The sequence below is a fragment of the Zonotrichia leucophrys genome, chromosome 1, assembly GCF_028769735.1.
Source record: "Zonotrichia leucophrys gambelii isolate GWCS_2022_RI chromosome 1, RI_Zleu_2.0, whole genome shotgun sequence".
In the NCBI taxonomy this organism is placed as follows: domain Eukaryota; kingdom Metazoa; phylum Chordata; class Aves; order Passeriformes; family Passerellidae; genus Zonotrichia; species Zonotrichia leucophrys.
The window spans coordinates 101,714,606-101,726,844 of NC_088169.1; the positions used below are offsets into that span (position 1 = coordinate 101,714,606).

The 12,239-nt window shown below is 40.9% G+C and overlaps 1 protein-coding gene across 1 annotated transcript in view; it reads right to left on the reverse strand.

Moving 5' to 3' along the window:
- Positions 1–669: 669 nt before the first annotated feature.
- Positions 670–12,239, reverse strand: part of UVRAG (UV radiation resistance associated) — an 85,926-nt gene continuing 74,356 nt past the window's right edge. The window contains exons 14-15 of the mRNA XM_064726291.1: positions 10,816–10,907; positions 670–1,503 (exon numbers count right to left, since the gene is read on the reverse strand). Of these exons, the coding sequence (XP_064582361.1) occupies positions 801–1,503; positions 10,816–10,907 (795 nt within the window). The 3' untranslated portion in view covers positions 670–800. The remainder of the gene's footprint in view (positions 1,504–10,815; positions 10,908–12,239) is intronic.

Below are 12,239 nucleotides of genomic sequence, written 5' to 3' on the forward strand. Positions count from 1 at the left end.
GTCTCACTAATGAGATCTGTGCCCAGCCTAAGCGGGGAATGATCAGGCTTAGATTATTACACAGAACCTTAGAGGTGGTTTATTCCTCAAGGTTTCCACTGGTAGGAAGAGCAAGTTTGGAGGAAAAGAGGAGTGGAAAAACCCCCAAATGTCATTTCTGATTAACCAGGTGCAAGGAAACTGGAAAAAAATCACACAGGTGCTCATTCTCTGGCAAGTTCACACTGCCAAGTGAAGACTCCTCAGTGCAAACTAGAACTTCAAAGGCTACAGAGCACAGCCAAAATAAAGTTGTCCAATTGTACCAAATTCATGGTATTTCTCTAATACTGACTACACTGCTCAAGCATACGCAGGAGTACATGGGAGAATGTAAAGACATCTTACCATAAAAATATATTAAATTAAAGGGTTTTTCTTTTGAAAGATTAAAATAAATTTAACTCTAAATAATAATTAAGAACATAACAAACATTCATAGAGGGGGCTGATCATCACTAGAAGTTGTTTTCGGAAAAGCCTTTATAAATGGATTCCAATGCCCTAGAAAAAAAACCCCACAAAACCTTCAATGGATTATAAATACCAGACAGAAAAGGACTTAAAGCAGAATGAAGTTACCTGGGCTGTGAATACACCATGATCCTGTGTTATTGTGCTCAAGTCCATTTGTCTAACACCATAGGAACAACTTTAAGCTTTTTTATTTTCATAATTAATATAAAGAATAAGTGCAATTTTATTTCTATTCCAGATCACTGATTTCACCTCAATGTCTGCTATCAAATCTCCGTGCGAGCTCACTTGTCCGAACTTTTGCGAGGTCTGCGGAAGCTGGACATGTTCTCGTTCAGTGCACAGATCCTTCGAGAGAACTCCTCAAACTCCCCTAGGACTTGTTCATCACACTCAACCGCTACAGCATGTTCCACTGGGATGGAGGTAAAGTCTTCCAGCTGATCTCCCGTGCTGAACCCTGTCGCTTCCATACCCATGATCTCCTCTGCCTGCTCCACGGTGCAGCAGAGCACGGGGTTGAGCGGGGGCTGAAACTCACAGGGCTGCTTGTTGTTCATGGTGCCAGAGCACTCGCCAGGCAGAAACGCCCCATTTATTGCACTAGAACGTCCTAGGAAAGGTTCCTGCCTGTCCTGGGTATTGTTTAGGCTTCCATTTTCTCCATTTAAACTACTGCACAAGTCCTGGCCTTTTTTGGTATTTCTTTTGGAGGAGTCCATGGAGGTGTCCAAGGAAGAACATATGGGTCCAGGTTTTTTATCCAGCTCTCCCACACAGGCTGTGACAGCAACAGGCTGTGTTAAAGCAGAGTTGTAACTAGGAGGAGGAGTTTTGTACTGAAGTCTCTCGCTTCCTGTGTTGGCTCGTTTTCGGAGTCCTTTATCTGGAGAAGGAAGCCCACTGGAAAAACCAATATCCAATCTGCCGAAGCTAGAGCTCTGTCTCTTTGGAACAGGAATTGCACTGGAAGTATGGTGTCGATCGCTGCAAAAGAAGGAAAGAACAGATCACACCCATCAGGCACGCTCATGAGCAACACAGATGCTGAAGCAATTGTTCTATCACAACTCCAGGCTCCGTTTGGCCAACAACTTCTATCCCAAAGTGCTAAAACCCCAAACATGCCATATGAACCACAGAAGACAGCCCAGGGAACAGCTGTAGTGAAAAACAGGTTTTGTAGGAACACTTACAGAACTCTATGGTTTGGCAAGCCAATCACCCAAGAAACCATCACATTATGCTAATTCACACTGTTAACACCATTTTATAGGACTGAGCTGCACTTATGGAATATTACTGCTGACCATATATTTACATATTTATGGCCTGTACTGGGTCATCATAAACTCTTCAAATGTGAGTAATAACATCTGAATACTCTATGGACAAAGAATCCAACAGCAGACTTCCCTGACAGCTGCACAAAGGAGAAAAACCACAACAACTTCACTATTTGCAGAGGGTTATTCTTGCCAGATCTTCTGCTTTTCTGTGCCAGTCATTCCAAAACTCTTTGGACAATTGCCAACCTCTGTTTCTTAAGGAACATGAACCAATCAAGCCTAATTTACAAGTCTAACTTACTGTAGTACAGTTCAACAAGCTACTTTCCCTGTCTCAAGCTTTATAACTTGGAAAATCCACTTTACATCATCTCAGGTGTGTTATGAGAACTTTCCTTCATCAGCTCAATATTTATGCGACTATAATCACCACCCTATATATAAATAGCATACTATACATTAACATAAGCAGCTGGTTCATTTTCCTTCCGAATTAAAAAAAAAAATAGTAAAAAACCAGCTATTATTATCTGCTGAATATACAACTCTAAGATTCAACCACTGTCAGGATGTCCTTCATGAACTTCATTTAAAAGAAACTCCTGCTCAAGTCCTGATCCATTTTGTCTGGCACGGGAAAATCTTGTGTCATGGTTTAACAGATTGTTTGGGACTGCAAGGGTGGTTCCCTGTGGGGATCTAGCACATCCAATCAGTTGGCTAGTTTTGAAGATCAACCCCCAGTTAAACCACTTAAAAGAGCTACTTAGGCCTCTGTGAAAACACATTTAAGGACAGGTAAGTCTGTGAAAAGCTCTGGCCTTGGAACAGGTAACTGGGAGCTGGCCAGGCTGGGCTCTGCTGTGATCCAGCCCCTTCCGAGGAAGCCTGCCAGACCCCGTCCCTTCCCAGCAGGACCAAGCCACTTCCTGGAAACCCCACCAGTCCGTTTCCCTGGCAGCACTGCTGGGCCACGCCCTCAGGGCACATCCCAATGCCGGGAGCAACCATGTGGCCGGGATGGAGCAACCATGTGGCCGGGACCAGCACTGGGAATGGCCCCATGGCCGGTGCTGGAGGGGGCCCCGAGGCTGGGACTGCCTGGCCAAAATCGGTGTGGCTGGGGCAGCACTGTGCTTCAGTGGCTATCTCAGCATGGCTTGCAATGAACTTTGTTTGCTTGGCTGCTTTTAGCCAGCCATGCTGCAAACAGAAGGACAGAAGCAGCAACAGCTTTTCTTTTTTTTTTTTTTTTGATGCCTGTGATATATGTTATATAATAATTTGTGCTAAAGGAAATTAAAACCACAGCATCTTCTGTACCAAGCCAGTTTTGGGCAACAAGCAGTAATAGGGTACGTGATAAAGAATGGAGATTCAAACACCAGGAGGACACTGCCTCTCGGTATGTATATTTCAAGGGATTTCTTTCCATCTGACCAGACCCCAGCAGGAGGCATTTGATAGGCATCATTAGAAGTTTATCCCAGAAAGTTTTCACCTGACAGGATTCCAGGAATTATCCACCGGTTCTCAGAAACGTGGTAGCAAGAAAGAAAAAACTATGATAACATGCTAAAATATGCAAAAGAAGAGCCCCCTTCTAGAGCCCAAAAGACTGTATAAAACAGATCCCTTCGAAATGACATTTTGGAGACCCACAGGGCTTTGGTGCAATAGAGGCCAAATCCTAAATCTTCCTGACCCTGATCGCCTGTCTCAGAGTCAAAATTGCTTGTGGCTTTTTCCAAATTTATACTTTGATAATTTAATAAAGTTGCTTAATAATTAAATTGGAGTATTCATTTATAACAGTGCCCCACATGAACAGAAGACACAGGGTGGTGCCAGCAGCCAGCACGACTCGCACAGTGTCGGTGAAGACCCCGCAACCAACGGAGAGGCACAGTGAGTGATTCCCCCCAGTGTAGAGCCTGGATGAGATCAGCCTTCCAGCACTGCAGAACTCTATACAAAACTGTTTCAGTTGATAAAGCTTGAGAACAAATGAACCTGTGAACACCAATTCTCTCCCAAATCAGGAAAAAGGATGAAGACACATAGAGAAAACAACATGGGACACTAAGGTCAGTGAAGAAGTCTCCTAGATGGGAGGAGACTGAGGAGATCCCTTATTCTTGGGCTGAAATTCTCTTGTAAGGCTATCGTTAAGATATAATTGATACATCAGACTCAATTTTTTTCCCTGTAACTCATGGAATGCATTGGGGGGATGTAGCATTCTATCCACAGCCATGAGCAGAAGCAATGTTGAAGTAGGTTGAACAGAAAGGAATGATGAGAAACCTTGCCCCAGGAACAGAAGAAGAAAACCTCTGTTTCCTAGAGATGGCTGAAGAGAACTTTTGCTTTTATGCTATAACAGCTCATCCTTAGTACCCCATAAGTTGACATGGCCCACGAAAGCAGCTGTGGGAAAACTGCAAGGCATGGGAGAGACTTTCACACTGCAAAGAGATTTTCCTTTCCCGGGTGGCTGATTCACTGTGACCTTAAAGCCAAAGACAACTGTTTCTTGTGGAGAAGTCTCAATGGCATGGCAAGAGAGACTCCTATCCCTAAGAGAACTGAAGAAGACGTGGCACACTGACTGAAAGTCTCAGGTTTTGTCTCTTTACATTGTCAGTGGGAAAGAAAAGAGGGTGTGGGGGGGGGATAGGAGAAGTGTTATGAAGGTTTATTCTGGTTTCTTTTTTCTTTTTTTTTTAGATTCCTTGGTTAACATTCACTGAAATGGACCTTAAGGCTTCAAAACCAGGTTTTAAACTGCTGGAGAAATATGGGAGCAGAGTTCAGAACTCTGCCCATTGCTACCAATAAATATGAATAGGATGTGTTGAGCTTCAGTCAGGAATAAATACAGGGATAACATCCCAAATCTGAGAATGGAGGAATGAAGTCAATAGTATGGTTTATCTGCTTATCAAATATTATCTAAGGCATCTAGATAGAAGTAAATATGTATAAAGGGTTTTGGAGATCAGCCATTGAAGAGTTCCACAGTCACTGGAGAGGAAAAATGAGACAAGAGTGTTAATCCCCTATTTGAGAGCCAGTTATGATCACTGGGAAAGTCATCTTCCCTGGATGCCTTTTCTTGATCACAGGGGCAACCTAGGCAACAAGCTCAGGCTAAGTGAGAAGTGTCTACAAGGCAAACATGAGAAGATAAATAGCTCTCTTTTAAGTAGAATAATGGTCATAGTCTGCAGGCAAGTAAAATAAATCCATAATGACTTATGTGGATTAAATGTTTTTTCCTGTGCTATCACCTCCCTCCAGGTGAGCATGGGAAGTCATGTAGAAGTTTTAGCTCAGAAGTAATGTTTAGGACAGAGGCACAGAGCTCAAAAATACAAGGCTGCTATTAATACCTATGAAAACAAGCAGCTGATCGAGGGTGTCTATTCCATTTGTGTTTTCCTTGAGGCTGTACTGTTACTAGAATTCACAGCATTGATATCAAGGTAAAGTCCAGAGAAAGAATCCCAAAAGGGTCTGGTTTGAAACCAACTTTCAAGACCATCTAGTTCTAATCCCCCTGCCATGGGCAGGGACACCTTCCACTAGACCAAGATGCTCCAAGCCCCATCCAACCCAGCCTTGAACACAGGCTTCCCCACCTTCACAGGGAAGAATTGCTTCCTAATTTCTAAACTAAACCCACTCTCCATCAGTTTAAAGACATTGTCCCTTGTCCTTTGAGCTTCACAGCTCATGAAATTAATAAAATTATACAAAAGTATATGAAAAAGAGAATAATTTTAGAAAACTCTCATCCAGTTACTCACACACTTTGGAGACTGTGAGGTATTGTCCCCAGTGAAAAGGGTTTGGCTTGCAGGAGCACAGCCCTTTACTCTAAGGCACAGCCTTGAGCTGAATTGCTCAGGTTGGGCTGATTCAGCTTCCAGCAGCAATCCCTTGGTTGGTCTCCTGAGACACCAAACAGGTGTGGACATCTGTCCAAGAAGAATGGCCTGTGACTTGTGGGGATTAAAAACTGATTTCATTAACTGTCATTAGGGCCTGATGACTTTTAGTCTAGTGGATGACACTAGAACTCGTTACGCATATGGGAATGTACAGTTCCTGTCAGAAAGCAGGATTTCTAAATTATAAAAAAAAAAAAAAGCAATGAGAAGCCTCAGGTCACCAATTTCAACATTTCAATTGTATTCAAATCTCAAAAGCCAATTCTAACAGTCTGACTTCAGCTCTAAGTTTTTCTGGCAGCAAAATGACAAAGTAGCTGTTTTCTCCCAGAATATTAATTTTCGCTAGTTCCAAGTAGTCACTCTGAGCATTCTTAGCCTTAAGGTGGAAGACACAGACTCCCCACTGTAAACAGGTGAGATAAAGTGACTAAAGTAAGACACAAACATTTCTGAAATTATTTTCTTAGTGAACACATTCTGATTGTAGTTTTGATAAAATGTTCCTTCGGTCAGACTCACTTGTGATTATTCAATCTGTCTGCAAGTGGCTCAGAGAAACTGTAAAGCAATATGAGGGACAAAATACAATTTACAGGCTCAAATATGTATCTTTTCCTCCACACAAAATGTTTCCTGTGAGGAACATTATTGGATCACAGCTGGACAAAATACTAAATTTTGATTGCCTGGCCAAAAGCCAAAACCCACAGCTACAGCTCTTTGCTATGAGAATGCTTAAAAAAACCCACAAAAACCTAAACACCATTTGATCTTTTTGTGTTGTAAACTACGGCCTCATGGCAGTAAGAACACTAAATGAAGGTGTTTTAATTGGTTTATAGCTATCTGAAATGCTTGAAGCTCCATGAGCAGTTCAGAGCCAACATCATGTCAACTGTGCTAAAAAGCAGTGATAGTTTCTCACCTTCTTAGAGATTACTGGTAAAATAATGTACAATAGCAATAGGAAGGCTGCCAATATGAAGTTAAGATGAAACTGCATCTTTTGGCAGTTAAAAAATTTGGCAACATATTTTTAAAAATGAAATCTTCATAAATCAAGCCATCAGAGTTTTCATAACTAAGAAGTTCTGGGCTCCTCTTGATTGTAGCAGTATATTAATCAAGACACAGCCTCAAAACACAAATTTAAGCCTTGGCACTCAAGTATTTTTGAGGAAAGCCTTTAAATACACCTCAAAAGGGCATCTCCCTGCCTACAGACAAGCCATTCAAAAGGGGTATCGTGTATTTAGATAAGTCTACTGTCTATTTGCTAAGAAAAAAATCTTCTTGCTAGTCTGCTCAAGTTTGCAGCATGTTCTTTACTTTCTGTTAATCACAAACACTATCCCTCATAAGTTACAAAGTGAAAAAAAAAAAGCTGAAGAATAGGAGAGAAAATGAGTCAGAGTCTTTTGATTTAATGTAACTATAATCTAAAGAGCCTAAACTTGGGAAAGGTAAATCTGAATGTGAAAAAAAAAAACCCTATTTTAATGAAAAATGTTAAAAATGGACAGACTACATGAAAATGGGGATTTGAAGGGGACTTATGAGAAACAGGGAGAGCAACTTTTTAAAAGAGGCAGAGAGGGACAGGACGAGGGGGGGCGGTTTTAAACTAAAAGAGAGGAGATTTAGATTAGAGATTAGGAAGAAATTCTTGGCTGTGAGGATGGTGAGGCTCTGGCACAGGTTGCCCACAGAAGTCTGGCTGCCCCATCCCTGGAAGTGTTGAAGGCCAGGCTGGATAGGACTTGGAGCAGTCTGGTCTAGTGCAAGGTGTCCTGCCCATGGTTGGAGAGTGGATCAACATGCCTTTAAGGTCCTTCCCAATCCAAACCTTTCTATGATTCTGTCTCAAATGCTGGAATAAACTGCCTGCTAACAAGAAAAAGGATTTAAGACAAAATCTGCTTAGGGCCTTTTGCATCCACAAAAGCTAACCTGAAAAACTGAGCTACTTTTCTGGAAGCCAGTAAAACTCCAAGACTAAAAAGCTGGAAACAGAGAGAAGTACTCCTAAAAGGAAACAGAAAAGATTTGGGGGACAAAAGTAAACACAGCAGAATATTGGTACCAGGAGAGGTATGAAGATGGAAGCAGAGCTTGCAGATCTGCAAGCTTGCTGCAATAAATCACATAAATTGGGATGTGAAAACATTTATTAATCATTTAAATGTAATGCCTGAGAAACCAAGACAACACAAATCTCACCAGGCTCAGGGAACCAGCCACTAAGCCTTGATGGACAAACACTGGACTCTGCACACCTTCCAAAGGGCCAAAGGCTAGCCCAGAGCTCAAGGCAAAACAGAAGATTGTGGGAGACACTTTACAGCCAAATTTGCTCTAATGGATGTATGAAATAAGTGAGCTCTTCTACAAAAGCCATGGAGTATTTTTTGGGTTTACTTTTAATCTAAAATGGTAATGATCATGGTGGTGACAGAACTTAAATTCAGAAAAACCCAGCTACTGTGCTCAGAAAGGAAACTGGAGATCAGCAAGAGAACCAAACAAATCAGGCAGTGCAAGTGAGTATGTGGATAAGAAAACCTCTTGTCTCCCTGCTCTTATCCTGCAAACAAAGAATAGCCTGGAAATATTTTACTGACAACACCTTGTCAGAGAGTATCAGATGACTCACAGTAACCTGAAAACAAAAAGTTCCTTTCAATATTCATTTTAACAGCTAGTGGCTTGTCTGCTTGTTTCAATGTTCGTAGTCAGGTATTATCCACAGGACAGTGGACATCTGTATTCTGCCCAATTATGAAAGTCTAGCCAGTTTTCCCCTCAAGACAGACTCCCTGTAAAGCCTCATTTCCATTTATATAATTAGGAAGCATTAAGAAGCATTAAGAAGCATTGATTGGAATCATCACTTTAAAAAAGAAATAAGTTAAAAATTAACAACTTCTGGAAATGAGAAGGAAATGAGGCATAGACATCCATGGGGAGAAGGGAATGGAATACTCCAGAAGAATTATGCTTAATATTCCTACATGGAAATATTATCCAGCCAAAAAAAAAAAAGTGCTTTCTTTTGTTAATGATTGTGCATCACCTATAAAAAACAACAGGATTGTATGGTGTGGTGGCAAAAGCTCCGAAGCATAACTAAAGTTTCCAGATCAGTTCCTCAGAGACAGCACATGCCAGAAGGGAAGAACAGGTATCCCCACTGAAAATAATTCCCATTTCATATGTTCCAGTGTCAACCCACTTCTGCTTATTTAAGACTGTAGTAGACAGCCCTCCCACTCTACTGATGAGCAGAGAGAAGTGCTACAGATATCACAGTCTTACCCCTCATTTTCAAATTTTCTGAGGGGACCACACATCATCTGAGGATTTTTACACTGCTGTGATGGATACCACATGAAAACTCACTGTGATATTTTCCTAATGAAGAAGGCTTTTCTTGCTAGAGAAAAAACAAAAGCAGGGAGAATCTTTTCAGCTGTGTCTGAAATTACTTACAGAATAAAACTGCACAAGGGGCTGAGCTTCCTTTTCTCAGGACATATTTACTTCCTCTGTTGGCTGAGCTGAATTTCCATCAGGCAACACTTTTTACAGTATTGCTGAAAGACAAAATTTTTCCTACTCCTATATTTGCTTTCCCTTGCCAAGACTCCAAACAGCAACCTGGAGGTGAGGGTGTTCAGCCTGGTTGAAGAGAAGGCTCCAGATACCTTAAAGCTCCTGCCAGTGTCTGAAGAGCCTCCATGGGAGCTGGAGAGGAACTTTGGACAAGAGCCTAGAATGACAGGACAAGAGGGAATGGCCTTCTTCTGCCAGAGGGAAGGGTTAGATGGAATATTGGGGAAAAAATTTTCTCTGTGAGGGTGGTGAGGCCCTGGCACAGGTTGCCCAGAGAAGCTGTGGCTGCCCCATCCCTGGATATGTTCAAGGCCAGGTTGGATGGGGTTGGAGCAACTTGATCTACTGGGAGGTGTCCCTGCCCGTGGCAAGGTGTGGGAACTGGATGATCTTTAAGGTCCTTCCCGCCCAAACCATTCTGTGATTCCTGTATCCTGTTACAGTAGGATTCACACAAGTACTTTTCAACATCAAAATCAATTTTAAAAAGAGGAGAATGTAGGGAGAAGAAACTGCTTTGCTCATGAGAGTTAGGAAGGCAGGAAAACAAAACCATTTTATGATTCTACGATTAGATGAGAATGCAGGACAGAACAATTGCTTAAAGCAATAGACTGCATGAGTGCACACAATTCAAAGAGCATAAATTAAAACCATGTGAATACAAACTATCATTTGTTGAAATCCACTGGGTAGTAAACTGTTCTTCACATTTAGTGAAATTCACCTCAGTTTAAGGAGAACTGGTTAAGCCTCCTGCTTAAACAATTGCTGCAAGATAAACCAAAACCAACTTTAGCCTTAAAACACAGAAACCTGTCTGATTTGATTTTCTGCAGTCAGTAGAAGATGAGTCTTAATCCTCCAGAGTGAATCAGAACAGAAGTACACGGGATTTCTGTGGGAGATACTATTACCTTCAGTTATTTATTAATGTAGCTTCTCATTTACCAACAACAGTGAACATGGAACAGCTATTTTCATTAGCAGCAATTATACTGCAGAGAGGTTGTATTGTTTATCTTTTAGATTCCTGTGCAGCTCACTTGAATTACACAGTCAGGAACTGCCCAGGCTACGACTTGTTCTACTTGATCAGTTTGGTATAGAAGGTGCACCTGCTACCAAACATTAAATACAGTCTTATGACAACAATTAATTCACCTCCCTCTAGTGAAGAACATTGTTTTTTCAAATAGGATTCCCTTGCTACATCAACCTCTGAGAAGGGTTATGGGCCCATCATATGGAAAAACTTGTAAGAGCGTAAGAAAACAGTAGAAAGTTGTGGACAGTTACAGAGTCTGTATTTTGGGAAGGTCATAATCTCACCTAGAATTCTCAACTTGTGAAGAGGAGCTGTTTGTTTGAGACAAATCCTTACCTTCAATTTTTTTGTAGTACCCACCTCTTTCTTATAAATTACAAAAAATACTTACCACCTAACCATCAGTCCAAGCTCCATGAAGTTTTTCAGGTTAGGAAGAGTTTGCCTTAGATCTGGAGTACTCAGCCCATGCTGGTATCTAAGCTACAAAACCAGAAAAAAAAAATCCTAAAATTAGCACAGCTTTCCAAATGCCAAAGAATACATCATTGTGGTCAGTTAACTCACTAGGTTTTTAGAAAGTTTAGGATGATTATCCAGCAGTTCCAAGATATTTATTTCCCTTAAGAAAATGGTCTATTTACTACTTGTATTAGGAAACCCACCCAAGAACAGGGACAAAATAATCAGTCAACCTGACTCTTAAACCTCCTTACACTTTCTCCATTTACTATCTGCAACAGGAGAGCAGGTTTACAGCTTAATAAAAACACAGCCATTATGGGAAGACACCAAATTTCATCACAATGTTCTCTATTCATGAATTCCAAATATTAATTTGTGTGTACTTGTCAGTCTGAGTGTAATTTGTGTGTACCTGTCAGTCTGAGTGTATCAGTGTATACTGGAATCAGTTATGGAATTATTACAGTAACATCAATGAGTAAAAATACATATTGTCACACAGCTGATCAATATCTGTGATCCTTACACAGTTTACATCAGCATTTAAACACCTGTTATCAGTATCATAATTAAATCCAGCACCCAAATCACTTCACTAAGATGCTACTTAGCAAAGGGAAAGGCTTTAAACACTGATATACTTTAACCTGAATATTGGCTCCTACAAGTTGTTCTTAGGTTGTCCACATGACATAACTGTCACTGTGTTTAACAAATTAAAAATACCTCTGAAGAAAACAGAACATGGAAGGGAAAAAGTCTTGTCTTTCAAGTTCAAATCTCAAAATTTCAGGGAAATTTTGCAGAGAAATGTATCCCTTGTGTGGTTAAAATATGAAAAAAGAACCAACACCCTACATTCCAGTAACCCTAAGGCTGCTGGAATGATGCACTACCAATTTAATAAGCAGTTCTCAGCACACATTAACACACTTCAGAAATCTCTGCTGGACTCCAACACAGGCACACACAGTAACTGCATAAATTTAGTGCTGATACAGCCTACTTGTTGAAACATGAACAGTCTCACTCAAAGTTAAATTTCTTTTGTTTAGAATCACACACCTGTTTCCACAATTCCTGACAGCAAGATGCAGGAAAGTATCATAAGTTTCAAAAATTTTTGACTTCTCCCAAACGATCAGTTTTGCAGAGAAAAAGACTCCTGAAATTGGGAATCATTTTTGTGCGTGTCTGAGTTTCAGAAAGAATAATTACTTTGGAAGAAAATCACCCTCAGTACCGCATTGTACAACAGCTGGCCATTTATTACAGTTTATTATTTCCATATGGACAAAGCCAAATCATATGGTGGGCTTGGGCTCATATTTTCTGGTACAATGACAGAAC